The sequence below is a fragment of the Myotis nattereri genome (assembly GCF_964212035.1).
Source record: "Myotis nattereri genome assembly, chromosome: 8".
NCBI lineage: Eukaryota > Metazoa > Chordata > Mammalia > Chiroptera > Vespertilionidae > Myotis > Myotis nattereri.
In genome coordinates, this window is record NC_138083.1 from 26,100,595 (window position 1) to 26,128,114 (window position 27,520).

The 27,520-nt window shown below is 40.5% G+C and overlaps 1 protein-coding gene across 1 annotated transcript in view; it reads right to left on the reverse strand.

The window, feature by feature from the left end:
* Nucleotides 1-27,520, reverse strand: part of PLCB4 (phospholipase C beta 4) — a 381,356-nt gene that overhangs the window by 54,744 nt on the left and 299,092 nt on the right. The window contains exons 10-18 of the mRNA XM_081097388.1: nt 23,672-23,753; nt 22,205-22,305; nt 21,484-21,541; nt 13,580-13,688; nt 9,607-9,817; nt 8,554-8,647; nt 5,296-5,375; nt 4,629-4,713; nt 1,294-1,384 (exon numbers count right to left, since the gene is read on the reverse strand). Coding sequence (XP_080953514.1) covers nt 1,294-1,384; nt 4,629-4,713; nt 5,296-5,375; nt 8,554-8,647; nt 9,607-9,817; nt 13,580-13,688; nt 21,484-21,541; nt 22,205-22,305; nt 23,672-23,753 — 911 coding nt within the window. The remainder of the gene's footprint in view (nt 1-1,293; nt 1,385-4,628; nt 4,714-5,295; nt 5,376-8,553; nt 8,648-9,606; nt 9,818-13,579; nt 13,689-21,483; nt 21,542-22,204; nt 22,306-23,671; nt 23,754-27,520) is intronic.

Here is a 27,520-nt window from a genome sequence, read left to right on the forward strand (position 1 = left end):
TGGAAAAAAGGAGAAATCATAAATGATGATAAAGAAGCTAGTTTTCAAAGACATATAAATAAAAAAATTGAAGTATCATTTTCTTCTAGTGTTGAGTACCCAGACTATAAAAATGGCCAACAGCGAGCATTAAGAATAGGGCTTGGAAACAGGCTGTCTTGCATATTATAGTGAGAGTATAACTAGGTACAACTTTTCTGAAAGACAAGATATATCACAGTATAAAATGTGTCTGTGCTTTGACCAACGGACCATAACTGTACAAATTGATTCCAAGGAGAAGGCTGCACAAATGTACAAAATGAGTATCCAGGCATGTTTATCATTGTTGTTTTCATAGTAATGAAAAATCCATCAACTTGGGACTGGTGAAAGGATCGCATATACCACAATAAATTCTGCATTGTGTTTCATACTAGTACATTAAAATTAAAGTCAGTATGTAGATTTACCTTCTACTAAATGTAAATATACTTGGTTGAATTAAAAATAATTTTTGAAATGAGTACACTTCACATGATCCTAGTTTTGTTAAAATGTATGCATGTCTAAACATGCATGTATGTATGCATGCATCTATAGTATATGTATATATGTGTAAAATATATAATATAGTGCTATTTTATTAGTTTCTTATACTTTTTTGTTGTCTTCACTTTCCAATAGCATTTTTGCTTTTGTAATAAAAGAAACCTATAATTAATACAATTAAAATGTTAATTTAGACTACCTATGGAAAAAACACAATGCAACCATACAATATTTGATGCTACTAATATATTGAACTAAGAGATTTGTTGAAAGATAATATTCTAGGAAAATACAGGGGGAGATATCTTTGTAAAATCATTTCTCTCTTAACCTCTTTATATTCACGCAGACATATACATACATTCACACTTTCACATTTACCTAGGATCCCTAGATATGTATGTATCACATGAGCAAAGTGCAAGGAAAACTTTTCAAAAGGAGTTTAGAGCATATAAAATGACAAAATGCTAGTTCCTTATATTTTGATAAATTTGAAAATGCCTCTTCCACTTTCTTCTTATTTCTCCTTGGGAACCCTTCAAATTCTGTTATATGAATATGCTTTTCCCACTGCAGAAACGAACTGATGCAGAAACTAAACTTAAATGAAAATGTGGCAACTTAAATGAAAATATGTAACATCACAACTACACCCCCCCCCAATCCATGGTTTTAAAACATATTGCATCCTAAACAGCTGAATTGTTGAAACACACAAGGTGTGTATGCACCCATCATAGATGCATGTATTTGACTTACTTTGTTCAACCTCAGGTTTCAGCCGTTTATTTTTGATGAGTATTTTTCTTTTGAGGTCATTGGGGGATGGCAAGGGCCTGCCTGGTTCAAGCTACAGAAAAACAGAAAAGGCTGAATTAGTGACGGGTTGTGCTTCTCCATTCTCATTCCCAGCTCAGAATGATCAGAGGCCTGTGAATTATAGCACTCATATCCACTAGATGGCAGTCAGCACAGTTTTATGATTTCCTTCCCCAATCCCAGTTAACCCACCATATCCAACTTTGTCTTAGACTACTGTGGCAAACTTGACCTCCACACCACCTCCAGGGTATGCAGAGCTGCCCCACCTTCCCCCATGGAGCTGGGTCTGACCTGGGGTGATGTCAGGGGAGGAATTCCTGCCCAAATTCAGGCTTCACCCTTTTTAAATATCTGGTAAAGTGCAAAGAATCATTGTGGCCACTTAGGTCAGAATTGGCTTTCCCAACCACAAGGTCTCCCCCGGTCCCTCCAAGTGTTGGATGGCACAGTAAGCCTCTCTTCTCAGTCTGACCCAACCTCTACACTTGGGACTATAGTTTTGTGGGTTCCATAAGGGTAACAAGAACGGAGTGGTCTTAATTACTGAAATCTGACCTCTATTATGGTTTCATTTGCTTGGATTTATGTCTGCAAAGGAAGTTCCCTTTCTTCTAGTATTACCTCTAATCCATATAACTTAGTCATCCATTCCCCTATCCATCCATATATATATACCCACCCATCCACCCACTAACCACCCACTCTTATCCATCCATTCAGGCATCCATTCATTTTCAAAACTAATTTTCATACTACTTAACATGCAAGGCACTATGCATTCCTATGTCTGTGTTTCCTCAAATGAAACACTTTGCTAAAATTCTGCTTTTGGGAAGCCTGTTGTAAACTGGCCCACTCCACAGCACTCTCTCTTGCACCTGGATATCTCCGATAAATATTCCACACATCATAGGCCACCTTCTTTTTACTTATGTTGTTACATTTGTGTCCTGTGTCCTACACCCCCACCGAACCGCACCATCGGAAGCTTTTTGATTCAGGGAGCAAGTCTTATTCCCATTTCCATTACCTATGCTTCTCATAACGCCTTTGAGGCGTGTGCATATAACTCCACAGAGAACACACTGGTCTTTCCCCCAAAGCAAGCACCTTAGCCCAACTGGAAAATAAAACAAACAGAGGGCCTAGGTGACAAAAAAAGTAAGATAAAAAATCAGGGATATTTCTTAGCTTGAATCAGTTTGAGACTAGGGTTAATGCCCCGGTAGTTTATTTGGGAGGCTGCCCCAGGACACTCCAAGAGGAGTAGGAAAGTGATAAAAAGGAGACAGGCAGCCAATCAAGAGTGTGTTCTCAGACAAGTTATCACTCTGGGCGACTGGACAGCGACCCTGCTGGGGAACCCTGGGGAATGGTGGGAAACATGTGCTCGGAGTTATCCCTTCTGAAGAGTGAGGGAGCATGGGGTGGGGGTGTTAATTCTCTGGCGCTTCCGGCCTTTCACCCGTATACAGAGCAGGCTCCCGTGACCAGAGCTCTCCCTGGGAGAAAAGCTGCAGGCTGGAAGTCAGCTGAAAGGCAAGCCAGTACGCAGAGAAATAGGACACAGCTCATGGACATGCACAGGGCGCCTGGAGCTGTGACTTCAGTAAACTGAAGAGAATCAGGGGGTGGGTGCAAAGGATACAATATCCTTATCTCCTGCATATATTTTCTGCTCCCGTAGATCGTTTCTGAAAAAAAACTCATTGTTCAACCACTGGATGTGTTTGCTCACAGGTAACATGAAGCACTTTCCTTCATGTCAGCCATTGTCATGTTCTACTGCCACCTCATGCTACCATGTCTGGGCCCATCAGCTGCTTGTCAAGAGTGGGGCATTTGACCCAGTAATCCCACTTCTATGAATATATCCAAAGAAATAAGAAATACCAATCAGAAAGGATATATGCATCCCTATGTTCATAGCAGCACAATTTACAATAGCTAAGATTTGGAAACAGCCTAAGTGCCCATCAGCAGATGAGTGGATTAAAAAACTGTGGTACACATCTACACAATGGAATACTAAACTGCTGTAAAAAAGAAGGAGCTTTTACCATTTGCAACAGCATGGATGAACCTGGAGAGCATTATGCTAAGCGAAATAATCCAGTCGGAGAAAGATAAATATCACATGATCTCACTCATTATGTGGGATATAATGAACAACATTATATAAACTGATGAACAAAAATAGATCCAGAGACAGAGAAGCATCGAACAGACCATCAAACCTTAGAGGGAAGGCAGGGGAGTGTTAGGGGTGGGGGTGGGGGTGGTAAGAGATCAACAAAAGGACTTGTATGAATGCATATTAGCATAACCAATGGACACAGATACTGGGACGGTGGGGGCTTATCCTGGGGGGTGGGAGTGGCCAGGGAGAGGTCGATGGGGGAAAAAGAAGACATATGTAATACTTTAAACAATAAAAAAGAAAAAAAAGAATGGAGCAAACTTTTACTACTGTGCTTCGTTTTATACTTTGTACATTAGCTGTCTTGCTACTCATAAGATCTGTGACAGTGGATTTTAACTACAGGGGTTATGGATCTTTGTAAAAGTGTGATAAACTCTTGGGATGTTTATATTTAAAAAATTGTATGCAATTACAATGAGTTCACAGACCCTACAAAACCCTTGGATGGTCCACAGGTTAACAATTCTTTGTTTGATGAAGAAATTAGCAGGTATAAAAATGAAACGCAAAACAAGTACATAAAACATTGTCCAAGTATTTATTTTGGAGTTGAGAACTTGAACTTCAGTCTTCTTTGACTTCAAAATCTGTGAACTTCCCGTAGGTTCCCAAGGGTGCTGAACCCTGGGTGCACATTTGATTCACCTAAAGAGCTTTTTTTTAAAAAAAAACCACCATGCTCAGGCCCGACCTGGATCAATTAAATGAGGATCTCTGAGTGGGGCCCTGGCAAAGGTATTTTTAGCAGTTCCCCCAGGTGGTCCTAACATAAAACTAGAGTTGAGAATGACTGCTGAGTCTAGACCCTTGGCCAGTGGGCACTTTATGAAATTTTAGGACCGAGATCACAGAAACCAAAAGATCCCCAAGATCTGAATTAAATGGAAGCCAAGGTTCATGTTTCTTTCTACACATCTCTCTAAAGCACAATGAAAGCTTTCTGTACCAACAAATTTAAATAAAAATGAAGATCTTCAGCATTAGTCCATCAGAACTACTTGACCCCTTAGAAATGAATTTCAAAACAAATTCATTCATGTTAGAAATATGGTTAGCTAAAAATACATACTGGATGTGATTCAAGTGCTTGTTTCAACAGGAGATCCCCAAATAGATCTTCGCAATATTTGGACATCTTGTACTGTTGATATTTGCTGAAAAGAAAGAAATGGCATTTGTGAATTCAAACATCCATTAACTGTCCAAGAAGAAGAAACACTCATTCCTAGGCAATTAAAAACTTCCACTCTACAAAATGCATGACTGTCCGCTTGATGTTCACATAAGAGGTACTGTTATATACCACAAACTTTAACCAGTGTCTTGAAAAAAAAAAAAAGAAGATTCCACCCCCGCACTAAGAGCCGAAAAACAGAATTAAAAAAATGTCTTTCAAATTCATGAAGTCTGATTGCAAATATATTGCCAAGTCTTCCAACTCAATGTAACTTTGGGCGTGGTGCCCTGATATTTGCCCTTTTGTTTAGAGAAAGCATCTCTAGAACACATTAAGATGACTTAGTTTTGTTTATTTATTTTTTTGGAGGTGAGGAGCAGTATTAGATTGGATTTTTTTTTCATTTTAGCTTTTGTTTTTATTTTAATCACAAAAGACTGATTATGTGTTGTATAAGACCAAACAAACTATTTGATTATTTAAAAAGATGTAGAGCTGGAGTGGAGATGGGGATTAGGAAACAACCCTTAGAGATTTGGAGTAGGATGCACCACTATACCTGCAGTGATTTTCAAAGGAGAGAATTACAGGATATTCAGATGTGACAAATGCCGTTTCCTTGATGGCTTGAATAACATCCTTTGAAAATAAAAGAGTGTTAATGAGAGAGAAGAACAAAAATTAAGGCACCTGGAACCAACCAGAGACTATTAATTTGAGCTTTTCAGAAAGTCAATTCTGGCAATTCAGGTCCTGAGAACCCATTTACCTTGATACCTCTACAGGTTGAATTCCCCACAGACAGACCCAGATGAAGTTAAGGGTTAGTGATAATCTTTTTCACAACCATCTTTTCCTTCTCCAAAACTATGGTGCTATTAACAGAAGACAGTTCACCTACATGGCAGGCTAGTTCCTGGATCAATAATCTGCCTAGACAGGTTCTGAGGTCACCTGGTGGAATGGTGAGCTTTGGGCACAGCGATTTTCACAACAGACCACTATTCTGCTCCTTTTGCCTTGAGAAGAAATGCGATGATAACAACCTATGAACTGCTAGAAGTCTTTATTGATTTTCTCTGCATCTGGGAATCAGTCTGTGGCTACATTTCATTAATTTGCTGAAGACTCCTGTGAACTGATGTGACATTTACAGTATCCCTTGTTCCGTATTAGCCTGGTGAAGGGGAGGGAGGAGTTAAGCAGCATGTGAGGTTAAACAGGGAGGTGCTTTGGATGCCCCTCTCTGAACTGAGAGCTTTGTCACTTAAAACTACTTTGAAAGAGCTGAGCATGTCCCCACCATGATCTCTGGTAACAGATGGCTGCCTCACTCTCTGCTTAGCTTCAGAAAGCATGACTGCAAACCAATGCTTCTACAAGCAGAGCATCATATTCAGTAAAAGTCCCCAACTTCAGTAACCACAGGGCAAGTCCCAACATTTAGTTAATTGGAAAAATCTATGATAATAAAAGGCTAATATGCTAATTAGACCGGACATTTTCCGGATGTCCTTCCGGACATCCTTCCTGATGAAGCCAGGGCTGAGGGAAGCCAGCCCAGGTCCCAGGTGCCTGTGGGCGGCTTGAGGGAAGACAACCCGGGCCCCGGGTGCCTGCGGGTGGCCAGAGAAGGGAAATAGTCTGGGTCCTGAGTACATGCCAGCAGCTGGAGGAGGGAAGCCAGCCAGGGCCACAGGTGCCTGCCAGCAGTCGTAGGAGGGAAGCTCAGGTCCCAGGTGCTAGAGGGAAGCTGGTGCCAGCAGCTCAGGTCCTGGGTGCTGGAGGGAAGCCGGTACCGGCAGCTGGGGGAGGGAAGGCCTACTCTTGCATGAATTTCGTGCATCGGGCCTCTAGTATTATATAATAGTTATCTGGGGAAGTCCATTTGAAATGAAAATGCCCTAGGTTGGATAATCCTGGAATATTTTATTGAGTACCCTTATGACCTAGGTGGTCCTTTAGTTATTTTGGCTTAATGGTTCTTCCCAGGTGAACTGCCTGCAACCTTGACTGTCCACTTGAGCTGGCCAAAGAATTACGCCTTGAGGAAAATCCTGGCTCTATCCATGGGTCCTCCTTTGCTCACCTCCAAGCAGAGGGGGTAGGGCCTTCTTTTAGGCTAAGCTTCCTTTCTAGGGTCCTTATTTCTTAAAGGGTCATCAACCCTTCATGTCTGTGCAGACCCATCGCTTCCCACTTGAATATGCTCTTGGTACTTCTCAGGGAGCATATGGCTGAATTCATTGCTGCGCAAAACTCACCAACACTTGGCTAAGAGAAATGACATGCATGGAGTGCTAGGTATCTGTTTTTAAAAACACCCCTGGTAATTTTCCACAAGTAGGCAGGGTTGACAACCACTGCTCCAGATGTTGCAATAACTATTCTGAGTTACAACAAAATGACAGAGAGCCATGAACCTGACATATTGGCCAACCACAGAATTACAGTTTTACTTGTCTTTTGGCAGGATATCATTGGAACATAGTGAGGGACACTCTAAGACAAGCATGCCAAACTCAAAGGCTAAGATGGGCCAAATAAACAAGGCTTAAGTTTATGTGGGCCACAAAAAACCAAAAGCTTCAATTTTCATAGAAATGTAGGTTTATTTCGATAGAGACATGCTGAATAGAAAGGGCTGAAATAAATGAGTAATTGTTAACATAAAATAATAGAACATAAATTAATAGAATATTAATATTAATATTTTTTCTTGAACATTAACTTACCAGACACTGAATAACTGCACAAATTAATAAGCATAATGCAAATAAATCTATTTTTCTTATTCTCCAAAAGCGAAATATTTCCTGTTGTGCACACCAAACAAGTCTTGGCAATCAACTGCTAAAATATTTGCTGTATTAGTGGAGAGAAATGGTACGCCTGCGCTTAAGGTGCGTAAGGGAAATGAAGGCAACACAATTATAGTAATCAGTCATTAGCGAACGTTGTAGTTCATTATTAATAATTATGTTAACAGGATATTATAAAAATTAAGTTACAAAATTTTTATTAAAGCATTTCTTACATACCGTTATATTGGCTGGGTTGCAAAAATATTTGTTGTGGGGTGGCCCATGGGCCGTGAGCTTGACATGCTTGCTCTAAGAAACCCACCTTCAAATCAGACATAGAGGTCACCAAAAGGCCATTTTGAGATGCCTATTTTTAAACCTTAGATTTCCCTCTATGAGATTCTCGGGGGGAAATCTCACCTATGGTGTCAGGACTGGGAATAAGTGTGCTCCTTTGGATCCACTGCTCTGTCTGTATTTTACAAGTCCTGTAAATTATCATGTTGTTCTCCTTCCACTGAATTCTAGAAAGTTTGGAGCCCAATTTGTGGTATGATTCTAGTTTATAGAACTTCCTGACAAGCATTTCTAAACTCTGATCTCACTATCTTATTTTCTTACCCTTTTAGACACTATTTATAATCCATTTTGTTTTCTGTATTCTATTTATCTTTTTATGCCACTTTGAAGTTCTTCAGGAATAATGCAAAGTAAGCAAGCAAAAAAAAAAAAAAGGAAGAATAGATAAAATCAAAGACTTTTTAAGTTAAGTAGAACCAGGGAAACTCTGCCAGAGAAACCTCATTCTAAGCACGGTCAGCATTTGAAAACAGGAAACGTAACATGGAAGAGACACTAAGTGGAAAAAACATTTTTCTTGTTTCTCCTCAAAACTGGAAGAAAGGAATATGAAGGTAAAATGCTCGAGAAAACAATATTTTGTTGTTTGTTTCCAAGTTACTTATTTCCACAAGAAACAGGAAAGGCTACAGCTAGGCAATTTTAAAACTTACCTTAAAAAGGATATCTGTACACATTGCTTTTCCATGAGTGATTATCGGTTCTTGGTCTTCACCTTTTCCATCCCAACAGTCAAGTTCGACACATCTAGCAACATAGTGAAATTACAATATTGGACCCTACTAATAACACAGTGTGTGTAAAAATTAAAAGACGCCAAAATAACTTGTTTTCTTATAGAAGTAGAAAATGGAATGAATTGACAGGATTATTTCATGGAGTATGCAAGTTAAAATCACATTATTCTCCTTATCAGTTTGGTGTTAACAAAAAAGGACTGAGATTAAAAGACACTTTAGAGTGATAACTGGTTGCAATGCAGTTCTGTATGAAATTCTAGTTCTGACAAAGCTACTATAAAAGACAATTTGGGGACAACTGGGGAAATTTGAATATGGGCTGTATTTTAGATGATGTTAAAAGAATAATGTTTAAATTTTGTTAGGTGGGATGATGCTGCTTTGACTATAAGAGAAAATGTTCTCATTATTTAAGCAGCTCATACTCAAGCATTCAGAGACAGAAATTCTGATACTGTTAATTTCTGTTAAAATATTTCCATACTAAAAAAAAAAAAAAAAAAAAAAAAAAAGCAAGTTAAGGAAATAAGATATTGGCTATTGAGAACCAAGAAAAAAATCATAATTTCTTATTTTTCACTTTTAGCATTTTTATCATATTTTAAGCCCCAAACATTTGCCAATTTCTATAAGAGAAAAATAATTTTCTTTATTCTCAGAGCATGAAATTTTAGAACGTTAACATTAATGTTAAATTTGCAAGTGCCTGTGACCAACTGGAAACAGCATGACTTCCTAAAACATGTATTTTTGGGGGGATAAATTTACAGTAGAAAATATCTGTTGACCCACAGGATGACTAGACCTTTGTGGAACAGATACTGTCCTCCCTTTCCCAAGGTTAAATGACCACCATATCCATTTAAGAGAAGGACCAATGCCCATTTCACTTTGAGTACTTCTTCTGTTGTTCAGAGAAAAGTAAAAGGGTGTCATATACAAATGCAGCTGTCCTGAGTGTCTGACCTGCAGCCAGCCAGGAGAACCTGTCTGTACATTTCTACCGAAGACTTCCCGCCGAATTGTCGGCCAGTGAGATAGGTGTTGTGGGAAGAACTGATGAAGTAGTGAGCCAGAGGATGGTCCATTTCTTGGTAAAGTTCTAAACGATCTAGGAAGACGGGGGCGTTTTCATCTGACATCAGATATCTGCAAAATCCATCACTGGATATAAGGCCTAGGGGAGAGAAGAATATCTTACAGACGTGTGGCTTTGCCAAACACACATCTCACATGTTACTCATGGAAGATGAAGCAGCTCAACAGGAGTAAAACCTTCCTCACAATCTCTTTCTCACGAACCTTCATTATTCAGTTCTTGTACAAAATAACACAGTTGCACATTATAAGTAACCTAGTGCATTGCACAAAGAGGTGGTGTCCTGCTTCTATGTGCACGGTGGCAGGGCACACAGTCCCCCCCAGTTCAGAGGCACAGCTCCAGGAGCTGTGGTGACCAGGGGCCAAGGGGACCTCAGTCTCTTTCTGCCTCTGCCACTCACTCATGATGCTCTGCGGTCTCGGCTTCCTCTCTGTCAAATGGGGGAAGTACTGGCTACCCGTCTTCCCAGGACTGTCAGGAATGGTACATGAGAATATGAATAGGAGGCGCTCTAAAAAACTGGAAGGCATTCAACTATAAGGCAGTGTTGTTCTCACCAGGCTGGAGAAGGCCTCTCTGGATTTAAACAATTTAGTTTTCCCATTTTATCTAAAAGGCAGGGTATGGAACTAGTGAGAAGAGTTTGCAATTGTCTTTGAAATGTGGCCCCAAGAGCCTCTGTTCCTTTCAGGCACGCCTTTCAACACGGGGACAGGACCCCTGGTAACTACAGGAGTGGCGATCAATATTTCTGCGTCTTCTCCTATCCCATCAACCATTGACAGCTTCAGCTTTTTGCGTTTATTTAAGCATTTGAAAGTAACAAACTGATTTTGAGCTTACAGAGAAGCTTTGTCAGATCTTAACATTTGATCTTATTTGCTCTATATTTTTTAACGAAATATAGGATTATGGATGCCTTCGTGGTGCCCTGTGTGCCGCCCCCCTCAGTTCCATTTAATTTCATCTTTCTACTCCAATGTATACATCTACTACCCTAGTTTTCGTGTTTAACACTGCCAGATGGTTTTGCAACTTTATTACAAATGCATTTATCCAAACAATAGGGAGTTTTAAATGTTTAAAAATGTATATGAAAGATATCCCACGCTTTGCTTTTGCAACTTGCTAGTTTTACTCTATATTTTCTTAGGATTTTTCCAGTTAATGTAGTAGTTCTTGTTCATTTATTTTTCACTGAATAATGTATAGTATGTACAGTATAATGTACAGTAGTCCATATATAAATATGCCACAATTTATTGTTCATTATTCTGTTGATGAATATATACATTATTTCTAATTAGGATTAAAAATTCAACCGTAAAAGTGTGCCCCCACCTCCTGGGCACATATAGTTATTCTAAGAGCAAGACCTCTTCAAAGCACTGGGATAAATGCAGTGATAGAAAAAACACACAAGCCCCGCCTTCATAAAACTCATATAGTATGGGCATGCGAACAAATATATTAACAAATAAATAAAAGTATAATATAATGTCAAGAAAGTGCTAGAAGGAAATAGAAACCAGGTAATGAAAGTGATTAAGAATGACCAAGATGCTGTGTTAGATATGTGGCCAAAAAAAGCCATTCTGAGGAGGTCATGTTTATGCATGGGGAGCAAGCCACATGCACACCTGGCAGGAGGTTCAGCAAGTGCAAAGACCTTGGCAGGAGTGTATGACAAAGGGAAAAGTTGGTGGAAATGAGGTTGCAGAAACAGCCAAAGGCTACCTCAGTTGGACTAAGTACTTTGGAATTTTATCCCAAGTGTGCTGAAGAGTCTTTGGAGGGTTTTGAAGAGTGAAATAACATGATCAGATTTGGTTGAGAAAGATTTACTCTGGCCACTGTGTGGAACATAAATTGTAGGGCAATGAGTAGAAAGGAGAAGACTGGTTACAAGTCAACTGGCATTGTCCAGGGAGAGATGATGTAGGCTCAGAAAGTCTGGTAAATGTGTAGATGAAGAGAACTTATTTGTTTGGAACTTATTTTGCATACAGAACTTGCAGATTCTGCTGATAAATTAGAAATGATATGAAAGAACAAAACAAGTTGAGGATGATTCCAAGAGTTTTGGCTTGAAGAGCTGGGTGAATAATAGTACCAGTTTCTAGGCCGGGAAAGGAACAGGTTTGTGGATGAGAAGAACTAAAACATGATGGATATGTATCTTTGAAATGCCCATGTAACATTCAAGTGGAGAGTTCTACTACAGGCCTACAGACAGTAGGAGTGGGGAGTTTAATTAGAAAGTCATGTGTGTGTAGAAGAAACTTAAAGCCATTGGGGTGGCTGAGCTCTTCGAAAGAGTGAGTGTAAATGAGCAGAGATCCAGGGACTGAACTTGGACCACTCTAATGTCAGAGCTGGGAAAGAGAAAACCTCTAGGGTCCGTACATGGAAGTGGAGAGGCTGAGCGGCAGGCGAGGTCTACTTACACTGTACTACTGCCAAAATATTCATCACGATGGCTGTTTGTACCAATTTATGTCCCCAACAGAAATTTATTCAGAATGCCTTTTGTACCACATTCTCAGCCATACTTGATGATAATGACAGATTTTAAAATTTCCATCATCAGTGAAATGATGAAACTGTGCTTTTCTGATGTGTCAATGATAATCTCATAGATGTTTAGGGCCTGAAAGGACTTTAGGAAGAATCAGCGACACACCTCTATCACAACATCTATCATACTGCTGAGGAACTGCTCTTTCTTCAGCAGATCCCAACTGCCTTACTCAGCTTTGCATTCCCAGCATCCAGCACAGAGCTTGGTACCAAGTCAACCCTTCACAGACTTTAAGGAGTGAAGGTGGGGGGAGAAAAGCTAGTCAAATGACTGCATGAACGCCACCATCTTATAAGCAGGGAAACCAAGGTCCAGAAATATTGTTCCTTGCTCAATTTCACACAGTAAAATCGAGCCACTCTCCTTTTCACTTTAATAAAATGCAAGGTAGAATAAATTACAATTCTCAGAGTATTAATAAGAGAGGTGAGTCATGAAGCAGTCTTGCTGAATATAGGTATTTGAGGCCCTTGCAGAGAGTATAAATATAGGACTACAACCAAAGGAAAACTCAAGTGGACTTGGAAAAATATCAGGGATGAAGTCACGCATCATGATGGGCCAGACATGCATATACACAGGTTCTATGTGGGTCCAGAGAATATGTGAACCTTTTGGCCACGTTCACTGAGACACACAATCAAATGAATCCCTGTTCTAAAGAGGAGGAAACTGTAGCCATGATACTCATGAGCACATGGGACCAACGGAACTTGAACCTAGATCTCCCTTCTCTTCATTGAGACAAGGCCGGAAGCACTAGCCCAGGTATCTCATTTGCTCCCTGTCCAGTTATATTAGCATCAACCCTCCCCTTATTTGCAGGGTTTTCTCACTGCTATCGAACCAATCTGAAATTTCCTCTCCACGCCTTTCCTTTGTCAAATATTGGAATGGACAACACATCGTTTCTAAAGTTTTATTGAAGGGGGCAAAAGTTCAAAATCCCCACCAATTTGCTAAACTGATTCCTACTAAAGGTCAAATGAAGGGTGAGAAGGCTTCTCAAATAATGTATTCAATTCCTAGGCTTGGCAAAACAAAAGGGAGAAAAAGAAGGTGTAAATTTTTATAGGAAACTGAATTCTTTTCAAAGATTTGCGAGAGAGATTGTATTTGGCATTTTTACATGTAAGTATTACGTAATACAAGCATTATACAATATAAGAAAGAACATGGGGGAATACCACTGTAATGTGTTGCATATATTCTTGCTTTTGTTAAATAAAGAAAACTCTTTTTTTCACTTTTATTACCTTTTTTCTTCAAGTCTTCATCAGGCTCATACATCTCAATGATCTGCATTGCTCTTTTAGCATCATAAAATGGGAATAAAATTTCATTGAGTCGAGGATCTCGTTGATGCTATGATGAGAAAATAACTCCATTTAGGTTAACATTTCTCGCCTTTATGGTGTTACACAACTCAAGCATGTAATATCTAAAACAATATATATTTACAATGTCATATTTATAGTTAAAAGGTAGGATTTTACCATCTTCCTGTCTTTCTCCCTAAAATATACTTTAAAAAACTCCAAATTTGGAAGTACTTGACTGGTTCCCCTCACTGAACTAAATCAAATCAAATCCTCCAAAGTGCTCAATTTTGGAGAATACAGAAATTGGTTTTCCTTCAGAAACTGAAGGCTATGTAATATGCTGTGCATGTCAGCTGTACTGTCCATTTGTTCCTATCCCACAGGTAAGACATTTGGCATAAATGTCTATAAAAAGTGAGGAAAAAATTTTTTTAATGAAAGCACAAATAAAAAAAAAACACTCCAAAATAGTTCAAATAGATAATATACTACTTAAAGTGTCAAAACAAAAACAATAATGAAATCCTCTAAGACAGGCAAATAGCATTTCATTTTTAGATCAATAAAAGATTTCATGGGCACTCTGAAAACTTTGTTTTCTTGAGGAAATAGTCATCAAAATGAACCAATTTTAGTGATGATGAAAATTAATCAGCACAAGGATATTTACAAGCTATAAACAATATGAAAATATGTATTTAAATATCAGTAGTTCAGAAAGTCTATGAAATCTAACTCAGTTTGGCCTGAGGACACTGTCTGGGCAGAGAAGTACCTGAACGACTAAGGTACTTAGGAGGGTGGTGATGTCATGCTTTTTCAGTCACCACTTGGATGCTCGTGGTGGTACATGAGGCACCAGGAGCAATGCTATTCCCGCAGTCTGCCATTCTACCTTCACAGCAGTGATGAAACAAGTTCAAATCACTGACTCAGCTATAATCCTGTGTGGATGTGTGTGTCTGTGGGTGTGTCTGTGTGTCTGTCTGCCTGTCTGTACTAGTATATTCCTGGAGGCAGCGTGCCCATTAAATTTCCTTATTGTTCTCTGCGACCCCTGGTCATCCACCAAATAAATAAATAAATAAAGCAAACGTCAATGGAATAATGGCAGGCAAGCAGATGGGAGCCAAACCTGCTCAATAGGTAGGACTTTGGCAACAACTCTTTACCCAAATATATGCACAGACTTTGGAAAAGCACTATTGGAAAGGTAGCTAAGAAACAATGGTTACAAGTTCATATGGATTTCCCTTCCCCATTTATTTTGAAGTGATAATTTGAAAAGGGGGTTGCACAGAATGAATGCCTTCGGCCAACAGGACACTGGCTGTACTTTCCTAAAGTACTTGTAGCCTAGCCTGCTCTGGTCCTCCCATCTCCCCACCAAGTTAAGGAATCGATATCTTTTTTGTCAGTTTATCCCAATGAAGCATGCTTCTGCTGCCACCTAAGGAATCACAGCTCACAACAGCTCGCATCCATGCATGTGCAAGAGCAGAAACTGTCACATCAAAAACAGGCCTTGAGACCACAGAGAAGGAAAGTCACGGGTGTGCAGGGAGACTGTGAGGTGGGCCGTGGAGTGCCAGGCAGGGAAGGCATGGGACCCCTGGTTTAGGAAATGGATGCCGTCATGCAAGTCCACGGCTCGCTATTCTAGGAAATGACAAGCACCACCCTCTGGTGATAATACATTGTTTAAAAGACAAACCGACAAACGAAGAAGAAACTCTCTCTAGGCACATTCCTTCTCCTGCCCATCTCTGTACATAACCCCACGAAAGAAGATGGATGCCGTTTTAGGTCCTTTTAGGCCCCACTGTAGTTATCTGCAAGGCTGGCCACTATATTTCTCTCCCTTACTAAAATTAAGTCTTTTGATTTAAAGATATGCTCAATGGTAAATATTCTGCACTCATGGAGATGATGGGGCAAATCCATATAAATTACAGAGTGAAAGGAAGAAGAGATTCAACTAAAGGGGAGAGAAAAGAGAGAGTTAGGGAGAGGAGAGGGAATCTTATGTGCTGTTTACATACACATGCATGTATTCTAATGCGGTGCTACTAATAGCGTGATCTGTGAATGGCAACAATGGTACCACCCTCAGCTGAGAGTTTGTTAGAAATGCGAATTCTGGGGCCATGCCCAGTCCCGCCAAATCTGATTCTGGGGGAAAGGGGGACCTGTGAATCTGTTTTTTAACAAGCCTTCCAGGTGATTCTGATGGGCTTCAATTTATGATGTAGAGGTATACCTTTTAACACATTTGGATATCATTTTTTTAAAAGTACCTAAGTTCTACAAGGATAGAAGAATGCTAAATGTTGGAGAGGTCCTCCCAATTAAACCCCATTACAATTTTGTCCCAGGGCATAATTACTAGCACATCCTGCCTACCAGGAAAACCAAGTCCTAAGATGGATATATCATCATCCCCTACTCTACATTGCAAATAATAAAAAAGAGACAGGGAATTGCATTTGTTTTTGCAGCTGCTCCATCAGATAAACATAAACTGTTGCTTTCTCTAAAATCTCCACCTCTCAAAAAGGAAGTACGGATCAATGTGGAGAATCCAAAGGCAAGGAAACAAATGCTAAGACTTGCATTAGAGTCACAAAACTATCATTTTTAGATGAAAAAAGAAAACAAAGAGGAGGAAGCTCATTTCTCGGTGATCTCAGAGTAATGAAGTCGCAGAAGAGTCCCATGGGGACATAAGCCCAGGGAGACAAATGCTTCACAGCTCTAAGGGACGGACTATTGGTTTTCAGTTGGGGCTCAGTGAAGCAGGATATCCAAGACATTCACCCCAGGATGCCCAGAGCCTTGCAAAATGAGATCCTAAACAGCTTCCAAAAAATAGTTCATAGAAGGTGCCCAAGTGAATGAAGCATAAATGGACATGGCTTCATCACTATGTCCTTGTTCTTCTTCCTGAGAAAAAGCATCACTGGCTTCAATCCAAGCAGCACTGGGAGATAGATGTTGACGTAAATACAATTCAAAAGAGACATAAAGGAAATAAAGGAATAACTGGCAAGAATAGGCTTACTTGTAAGACTATATAACTCCTTCTCTCTCTTTGCCTATACATTAAAGAATAAAGAGCCCAGCCAGTGTGGCTCAGTGGTTGAGCCTTGACCTATGAACCAGGGGGTCATGTTTCGATTCCTGGTCAGGGCACATGCCTAGGTTGCAAGTTCGGTCCCTAGTGGGGGGGTGTGCAGGAGGCAGCCCATCAATGGTTCTCTCTCCCTCTCCCTTCCTCTCTGAAATCAATTATATGTATATAAAATAAAGATAGTGTAAATGGAAAGAGATAAGAGATCTTGGGTCCTTTCTTACATTCCTTCAACTGAAAAACAAATAAAAAATAAAATTTAAAAATCAGGTTTAGGCTGAAACCGGTTTGGCTCAGTGGATAGTGTCGGCCTGTGGACTGAGAGGTCCCAGGTTCGATTCCGGTCAAGGGCATATACCTGGGTTGTGGGCACATCCCCAGTAGGAGATGTGCAGGAGGCAGCTGATCGATGTTTCTCTCTCATCAATGTTTCTAACTCTCTATCTCTCTCCCTTCCTCTCTGTAAAAAAATCAATAAAATATATATTTTTTAAAAAATCAGGTTTAGCCCTAATATGATGCCATAATGTGTTTAACGCAGGGGAAAGATTACCAGACACAAGAAAATAAAGCTGATTTCTTCTTATTATGAAGGCATAAGGTCTTTTTCTTCTCTTTCTTATTTTAACCTTTCTCTCCTGCTCTCCCTGCATCTCTCAATTCTGCAGACCCTCAGTTGTTATCAACTTCATAAGAAGTGAAATAAAGGATGAAGGTAAAACCAAAATCAATTTAGCTTCTCATTAGGCTAAATCTTCACAGGGAGAGGTGAAAATAACAGGAGCCCGGAGATCTTAATTAGTGCACCCACATCCAGAGAGCCCAGTTGACAGCAGTATCTGACCAGGTGGCAGCTCCTAATAAGTGCCACCCCAGCTCTCCTAGAAGCTAGTTTGCTAGTTTCATAATATAGGCAAAGGAAGTTTTCTTCAGTGTACTGGAAAGGAATAAGAAACATAGCTATGGCCTGGCCAGTGTTGCTCAGTGGTCGAGTGTTGACCTATGAACCAGAAGGTCAAGGTCAGGACACATGCTTGGGTTGTAGGCTCCATCCCTAGTAGGGGGCATGCAGAAGGCAGCCAATCAATGATTCTCTCTCATTGATGTCTCTCTCGCCCTCCCTCCCTCCCTTCTTCCCTCCCTCCTTCCCTCCCTCCCTCCCTCTCCCTCTCCCTTCCTCTCTGAAATCAATTAAAAAAAATTTAGGCCTGAGTGGTGGATTTCCATGACAAAATTCATTATGGCCAGTGACAGAAGGTATATGCTGCTCTCACATTTTCCCCATTCACACAAGGCATTCCAAGGAGGGGCCCAGGTAATTCACTGGGACAGTGCTTCACAAAATTTACCTGCAGGCAAAGCACCCCGGAATCCTGTTAAATGCAGATTCCAATTCCTCAGGACTAGGTGAGGCCCGAGAGTCTGCATTTCTAACAACCTCCCAGAGGATGCCTAAGCTGCATCCACAGACTACACTTGCGGGAGCTATAAACAAGGAGGTACTGAAAAATGGGTGAGGAGCAGGTAAAGCTATTGGGGAAAAGCTAGTAAGTGTCGAATGGCATGGATAGGCAAAAGGTGGTACAAACCCCTACATAGCAACGAAGGCAATAAATGAAGGATTGTTTCTCCTCTCTTCCCATATTAATATACTTACAGAAAATTTGATGTAAAGAGTAAAGAGATTTACAAGCTGGAAGGTGGTGAGAGGCAGGATGGGCTTTTCCAATAAAATGGAACTTTCCCCTATTCTAATTGGTTAATGCTGGTGTTCACGTCTATTGATTTTTGCTTTCTTGATCATGTCTCCGGTTACCTTTCTAAACTCTCTCATTTAATCAAAGAGTTTTGCAGTTGATAGTTGTTAGGTCAGAGAGAGCCCAGGATCGGATACATGCAGACATGTGATGAGACAATGGACTTCCCCTGGAATTTCTCACAGATCCACGTGCCAGACACAGATGCCAGCTTCTTCCCCCTTAATCCACATACCCCCACACAGATACTGACTTCTTTCTGAATACCCCCGCCCATCCCCTGTGGCAGAGAATTCCTCAGCTGATGTCCCCGCCCCTCACCCAACCGCAGTATAAAAAAAGCGCCCCCCCCCCTCCCTGTTGGCATGAATCCACGTGCCCTGTCCTTGGGGTACTTGGGTCTCCCAGGGACGCAGAAATAAACCTTTTCCTTTCCTTTCTTTCCTGATTCACTGGACTCTCTATTTCTTGCGCCGCCTCCTGAGCCACCTAACCTAACAATAGTCTGCAATATTCAGGGTACACAATCAACAGTAAGAGTAGGACCTAGTCCTTTCATGTTCATGGGGCTCATTTATTTTTCCTTGTCTTACTGCATGATCCAGGACTTCTAATACAATGTCAAATTCTGGCTTGTTGAGACTGAGGCTAAGGCATTTTGAAAATGTTTAGATCTAAGCTTTTGGACTCATAGACCCTTACATTCCAATGCCTGCTTCGTTCTGGAGTGAACCCTGCCTCCTTTCACTGTGGGTTTTGAAGGAGCTCTACTTAAGGGATGTTTTTGATTTTAGAGCGATGAGAGAGGCAACTCAGAAGGGAGGGTGAAGGAGGAGGCAGAACGTTCCCTAAGCTTGACCAAACTTCTTCAAGGCGACATTCAGTTCTCCCGGTTGAGTCACTAGGATAGAAAAGGAAGAGGTTCACAGCAAACACTGATTAAAAATAAAGGCTGTACACTTTCCTGAACTGTCTTGTAGTCTCCATGACCTCAAGAAATCAGTATAAAATCACACTGAATCCATCAGCCCCACCCCCACAGTAAAGGTGCTTCCTTACTGCTAATGAGAAGCCAAATAGAAGGAAATGACCACTGAGAGCTACTGGCCACTGCAATAGTGACGGATAAAAGCTTACCAAGTCACACGTATTTAAGAAAGAATTTGGATGACAGAGCAAAGAAAGTATGGATGATCATAGCTTTTAAAAGTTAAATGTTATCTACTTAGTCTTATAGGAATGACAAGAGTGATTACTGGGTAGGCCTACAAAAACAATCCATAAAAGGAAAGGCATGAAATAGGAACCCATGAAGGCAGCACCTATCCTCAGACTCAGAATTGCGCAGTGAAATGCACCTTTAATAAAAGGCTGGGTGCCAGCTTCACCCCCATGCCCACAAGAGGACTTTCGTTAGAAAGTGCCTAATTGATGGTGTGGTCGACTTTCTCCTCTCCACTGAAGTGTTTTCCCCTTTTAGTAGAAAGCATGCTTCCTGCCCATCTCACCAGGATTTAAGATGATCAAACACCCCAATTGCATGAGGAAACTGAGGGACATAGAACAATATATATATTTTTTGAAGCAGAGGAGGGAGAAGGGGTTAAAGAAATAAAGGAAAGCAATTTAACTCACGAGCAATGGTGGCAGAAGAATGTGGATAATATCTGGGTAAAGATTCCGAACACAGTATTCACGTGAGAAAAAATGGTGGCGTGCAAAAGCTTAAACTGTTTTCAAGCAAAATGAATATCATATTACACTGAAAGGCTTATGTGAATGTGGGCCTCTGTGCTTATGTATGGGGTACCTTCTCTTTCCTGCATCAGTGCTGTTAGGCTCTGGTAACCGTTTCTTCTAACGTGCAACCCCACATGTTGGAAGTCACTGAGCCCTGGCAGGGAAAGAAGAAGGAAGCCCTTCTGCAAAGATGTGATTTCTCTCTGTAAATTGGCAAGTCACAGCCTGCCTGTTGTCTTTTTTGAGGCAATACCTCATGTCTGGCATGATACTGACTTTTCTAACATTTTTCCCTTTATATGGCACAATGGTTAACATAAACTGTTTGAAAATGAAAATATATTGTCCATTTCTCACTTAAACTCTCATTATTCAAGTGTTGGGGGAAAAGTGAATTTTCCTTTTTGTATTTTGCAAGAGCTTCTGCAGGTTTCACTGAAGAGGAAACACTTTTATTTGTCCATGGGGGGAAAAAAAGAAGTTAATTTGAGTTGGAATAAAAGTTGCAACCTTTACTTGTCCTACCATATTTTTTTTTATTCTGCTTAAGCAAATTCTGTCCACCAGTGTTGGTGGTTAAGTGAATCATATTCTAAAATTAGCCCTGAGAATGTTATAAAAATAAAAAGTAAAAATTTAACCTGCAATCCAGTTGACCTAATATGTACTATATTTTCACCCAGGAAATATAATTGTGCTTGTCAAAATATTCTATTTTGAATCTACAAACTTTTCTTACATGCAATCCATTAAAAGACAAAAATCAAGCTTCCCAGTTCCATGCAAAGATATAAGAAAAAGTTAGCAATGGGGAATCCAACTATATAGTGTGGCAAAGTAAATCCATTCTCTTTCTATTTAATGAGATCAATAGGAAAAACAAAAAAAACATAAGTACCTTCAATATTGTCTTGCAAAAAAACATAGACACAATTAAATCAATATATCATAAAAAAGTTACACGCACACACAGAGCAATACATCACAGCAAGAAACCAACAAAAAAGCAGTGTGCAAAGCCAACGTGTGGGAAGTGCATGGACACACAAGGGCAGCGGCTGATTTTTGCACCTGGTAAAGCCATAATGAAAAGATCAGCAGGTCAAAAGCAAAGCGAATGAGGGCGAATGATGCGGGCATGCAATGAGGATGCTGGAGGAGGCAAGCCACTGCACACAGACTATATGGAGTTAATGTATGAAAAAGCTTACTTCATTTAGAAAGCTCACTAATTGGTCTACCGTTAAATAATCAGTTTTGTCTCCATTGCTGAAAAGAAATGTATTAGAAAAAGTAAGTTTTTGTATTTGATGCTACAGTATGTACGATTTACATGTTGACAATTATTGATGATAATTCTAAACTTATTTTCTAACCCTGAAGTAGTGGTGCATTCTTAAAATGGCCAGAGACAATGAAAAAAAAACACCCCAAAACAACAACAAAAAACCCCACAATAACAAAGGAAAAGAAACACTCCCACTAGCTCACAGGAAATTCTGCAATTCTTCTCTAGCATTATCAAAAGACATTATTTTAAAAAAAGCAACAACATGTAAGTCATCCATTTGAGATAACTGGAATGAATGAACTTTTCAACAACATAATAACATTCCAAATCGAATCTAGTTAGTTCACATAACAGGTTAATACCTAAAGGAGCAGGTTAAAATTGTAGGTAGTTAGTAAAGCCAATGCAAAGGGGGGAAAAAAAAGTTCCAGGTGCTGCCATTAATTTATGTAAAATCTTTAAAAAAAAATCAGTAAACTTTTACACAGATAAACTTGGGGGTGAAAATAGAATTCTCACTAGATATCCCTAGATACTATCAACACACTATCATAAAATAGGATGACAATAAAACTTTAAAAAATCTAAAAGGACAAGGATAATCCTGATGGGACACTTTCTCATAAATGGAACTTACTTACATTTTTTTAAAAAGATCCTCTATATCTGTCCGAGGACAAATCTTTTGTGTCAGTTCATAGAACTTTTCATAAGTAAATGCTGCAGGCTCGATTTCATCATTCTGTAAAGAAGAAAAGTATGTCATAAATCATGGGATATATTTTCTCCTCGGAGGGGAAGAATCTACAGGACTGACCACTGAGGATCCCTGGGCCTCCATCTCTGATTGTTGCCGACAGAAGCCAGAGGCCAACCTCCAGCTGCGGCCAGGCCATCGTCAGAAAGGGCCCGTGGAACTGAGCAGTTCTAGTTACCAGGGGGCCAGCTTGTGTGGCAGACCTCGGCCACAGCTGGGCCTGCTCTAGGAAACACCCCAGAGAACAAATATCAAGAAACATTTCCTTCTTCTCTGCTTGAGGGAGAAACACAAGAGCCTGCCTAAAGGTTACTGAATAAATCAAGCCTGGAGTTTACTTCTGCGTATGTTGTGAATTTTCCTAAGACCGCAGGAAGAGGCTCAGGACAACCCTATAAGATTTTGCTTTTCATACTGAAATTTATAGTTCAAATAGGAATTTTTAAAAGCAGCAACAGGCTTAAATCTTTCTCGCAGTCAATAAATTAATTGCAGTTCTTTTAAATCTGAAGGGCCATGAACACAAATGGTTTGCGGGGGAAGAGGTGCTTCATAAAACACCGGCCAGCCGTCTAGAAGAACTGAATTTATTAGTCAATTACTCATGCCGACACTGCGCTTGATCGAGGCAATGCTGATGGCGTTCTCTAAAATAAACTTTCCACACACTGTGCAAGAGCCATTTCCCCTCCTTAATAAAGTGGACAACGACACTTTGAAGTACACTCTCTGAATTTGAAAGCACTGAGCTTAAAATGAGCAGAAAACAAAAGCAAGGAAGGAAAATGAAGGGAAAAGGAAAAGGAGTCTATGGACTGCATCTAATTCTCAATCTAATGGAGATTTTATATATATATATATATATATATATATATATATATATATATATATATATATATAATCTGGCTTATTACATATGAGAACAGAAATAAGGAAAATGGTTTTAGGAACACATTATTAAATAAATGAATACCTTATGTTAAGTGAAATAAGTCAGAAAAAGATGAATACTATATCATTTCACTAGCAAACAAAATAAACAAACAAAACAGAAACAAACTCATAGATACAGAGAATAAACTGATGGTTTGCCAGATGGGAGAGTTGGACAGAAAAGGGAGTGTTTCAGAATTACAAACAGGTAGTTACAAAACAGCAACAAAATATAAAGTACAGCATTGGGAATAGAGTCAATAATATTGTAATAAGTGTGTCTGGTGCCATGTGGGTACTGGACTTATTGGGGGAGTCACCTCATAAGTTATATAAATGTCTAACCATTATGCTGTACACCCGAAATATAATACTGAATGTCAAGTATAAGTGAAAAATAAAATAAATTAATTCATACCTTTCCGCTGGGAAGACCTAACTCCTTGAGTGCTTGAAAGATCACCTTTTCTGTCTTCCCCGATGCAAAGGTTCTAGTAATACTAGAGCAGAAAAGAAAAAAAAATCAAGGCATTGTTAATTCTGTTTTCTCTGATGCAAAGCTCCAAGTAACACCAGGGATGGTGGGATGGAGGGAGAAGGACAAGGAGAATAAAATTACTTCCCATTTCTAGGTGTGGTTTACTTTCCACACCAGCTCCTGCAGTGCCCTGTGGTGACCAGCTGATTGTGCTGGTGAGGCAACTGGATTCTAAGACAGGCTGACACCCCTGCGTGCCTGTGAATTCCACAGGGTCTGGGGGATACATACCTTTGGACACAAATAATGACACATGTTGACACTGCCAAATTACTCTCTTAGGAAGGAAGAGGGCATGTGACAGAGGGACGATAGCTGTAGAAAAACACCGTGTGTTGACCACATCTGGGCTTGGGGAAAAGAAGTGGGCCCCTCAGAACTCAGCCCATGCCTGTGAATGCCCTGGCCCTGGTGTCACACTGACTACAGCCGACATGCTCTATCAGCCGTATTTTTTCATGTGTTTGTTTTCTGAGCTAAGCATCCTTGAGCTACTCTGAAACGTCAGCTGCCTCAACGATTGCAGTTTGTTATGTAAGTGATAGGTGTGGGGGAGAGGAGAGGCAGGGGAACAATTATTCCATGTTTCAACAGAATCTTGGCAATACCTCTAGACATGTTATTTTTGAATAATGGTGCAACCTTTTTTAAATTAAATTTATTGGGGTGACATTGGATAGTATGTTCATATAGATTTCAGGTGTGGGTTTCTGTGTTCCAAGAGCTGTATATTGCACTGTGTGCCCAGCCTTTGAACTAGTAGGGTGTGCACTAAGACTAGTACAATGGCTGCCACCTCAATGAGCACATTTTCTAATGATGATAAAGACAGAAGAAAAGAGACTCCCTAGGATTACTACATTGGTGACCCTCGGAATGAACGCTACTGAGGAGATGACTTGGTGCTCTGAGCCATGCCTTAGCTGCCCAAGGAGCCTCCATTCACTCCCTGCTTGCTAACTGTCACCATAATAATTTTAACTGTAAATCAGAAGTCCAGCCTCCACTTAAGATAGAGCGTGCTTTCATCGGAGAAGCTTATCTTTAGAACGCCTTGCCTGTGAGCACAAGAGAGTTTGTAGCAGTGCCTCCCTGGTCCCAACCTTGCCCTGTACTCCACCATTCACATTAAGTGGAAGGCCAGCTCCAAATGTAAACAGCGCCACCAGTTAATCCTGATGAGTGCGAGACAGCACCACTTTAACCGTAGAGTACAACTTCCCAAAACAGAATGGGAAGACCTGACTTTAAGTAAATGAATTATTATGTGTTCATTCAAAGCTTTATTGTTTCACACTTGGTCCAAGAATACTTCAAGAGGTATATTTTTAGGAGTGCTTGAGACAACTGTATTCAAATGTAGGGAGGCCTATGAATTCCCTTTAACAAATCTACAGACATGGAAGGGCTTAAGTGTTAGACATCAAGTATGAGGATTTCTACTGTAGAGGGCGCTATTTCCACATTCTCTCACTTCTCTAGAGTTCATGGAATTTATATACTTTAACTTGGGCTGAGAAGTAATCTATCTGACCTTTATAATAAAGGTGTAAAGTAGCTCTTCCCTGTGTATTTTTTTTTTAAAGAATGTGTTAATGGGAGAGCTACAGGCCCCCAGGCAGGATTTGCAATGTCTGGCACTTGTAATGAGGAGGAAACTCTTTGCACAGCAATCTCAGGGTATCTCAGCTAACTTGAGCCTCTGTTAGGTCTGGATAGGCCTGGCAAAGGAGATGAAAACTGATTGACATGGTCATGAATGTAGCAGGGACAGGGCTGAGCCCTTCTGATAAAACAAAACCTGGATGTTAGGTAAGGGCTCACACAAGGAGGAAGGAAAGAGTGTATAGAAACAGAATTTTTTGGCCAGGACTTGGTGAAGTGCCAAGAAATGAAAAGCAGATGCCCAGCTGGTGTGGCTCAGTTGGTTGAGCGTCATCCCATGCACCAAAAGGTGGCGGGTTCCATTGATTCCCAGTCGGGGTATGTAGCTAGGTTGTGGGTTAGATCCTGCATTAGGGTGCGAACAGGAGGTAACCGATGAAGTTCTCTCTCTCTCTCTCTCTCTCTCTCTCTCTCTCTCTCTCAAAAATCAATAAAAAATACTTATTTTTTTAAAAAGGAAGTAGAAAAAGAACATCTCATGGGATTAGGAAGGTCCAAGCATTTGTAAGAGATAGAAAACTTGAGAGAGAAATTAGGGTGTCTAGTGCCAGGACAGAGGGAAATAAACAGGAATATATTAGTGAGGGCAAAGTCATGCCCAGTAACATGACTGCCCTGGAGATAATAAAGGCAAGAAGTGGCATATGGACAGAGGGTCTCATTCTCAGGCCACCTTTCCATGAGGGGCCTTGGGCTGGCCAACCTCATCACAGATCTGCTCACCTCATTCCATAAAAGAGAGCAAACCCAGGGTGGAAAGTGGGAGAAAGCAAGTGAACAGAACCATTCCCTGGGGCAGTGCCTTTATTCCCTTTGCTGCAGGCAGCTTTCAGAATCATTCTAGGCCTTAAATGTACTCGCTAGGGGTAGAGATGTTGTGGTGTGAAGGTGAATTCTTTGAGTTTCCAGTTGCCTCAGAGGCCCAGCAGAAGGCCATTTACCCAGAGTCCTGAGAGAAACACACTTATCACAGGCGGGACCATTTTAGACACCAAACTAGGCATTCCATGGAAACATGAATATAAAGGACTATGATTGAGTCAGCTTTGACAGGCAGCCTCATGCCTACAGAGTACAGCTTAGTGCTTCATAACAAACAGGTGCTCCATGAGATTTTATTGAATCAAAATAAATCACTTCCCCAAAGGAAATGCCATAACAGCAAATACCCTTAAGTGGCGCCCAGAACTAGAATCCTGGTTACGTTCCCAGGGACCTTACAGGTGACTAAGACACCAATGTTCCTAGAAACAAAGGGAGTCTCACTCTTTGCTTGTCCTCAAAGGGTCCACAATCTATCCAACAGTTTAACACCATCTTCAGGGAGGACTCCTGAAATGCAGCCCTAGCAGAGCCGGACCTCTCCGTGGGCAGGCTGGGCCGCGGGGACATGGGTGGATTATGTCGAAGACGGGCGGCCACGACCACACATGAGGGTCTCGGCCTTCTTTAACACAGCTGTCCCCTTCCCGACTCCCTCCAGGAGTGCCCACACTACTAGCTGGCTACCCTTTCCCAACTCTCCAGCCACTGCTTCCAACTCCAGGTGACAGAGAATAGGAGATGGCAAAAGAAAACAGTGCCCCCTCCAAAGCTTTGGTCAGAGTGGGAAAACAAGCTGAGTGTGAGTCTGTAAGCTTGAGAGAAAAGCAGACTGCATGAGATATTATACACAGAAAGAAAAGAGAAGGGAGAGATAAAGTGTTTCTCTCTTTCTTCATTCATCATCCCTGAAACTTCCTGGCCATTAAATGTTGATTAATGCTAAAGAGCAGCGCCATTCCCAAGCTGTGTACTAAGTGTGAAGTCAGGTCCCCTGTAACATTGTGCACACATACTAATATACTAATAGTTTCCATTTTAAAAACGCCAGAATGATAGTGATGAAACGACTTTTTAAAAGTGTTTACTCTTCATAGCCATTAAAACATTCAGAACAATTTCCCTTAGCCCTTGGCGGCTCATACACCAGGAGATTTATCCGCTTTTTTCTGGCATGGTATCAACTCTCCATCAACTCCAACCAACTGCCCCCGAATCACAGATGTCCACTGTCAAACACCT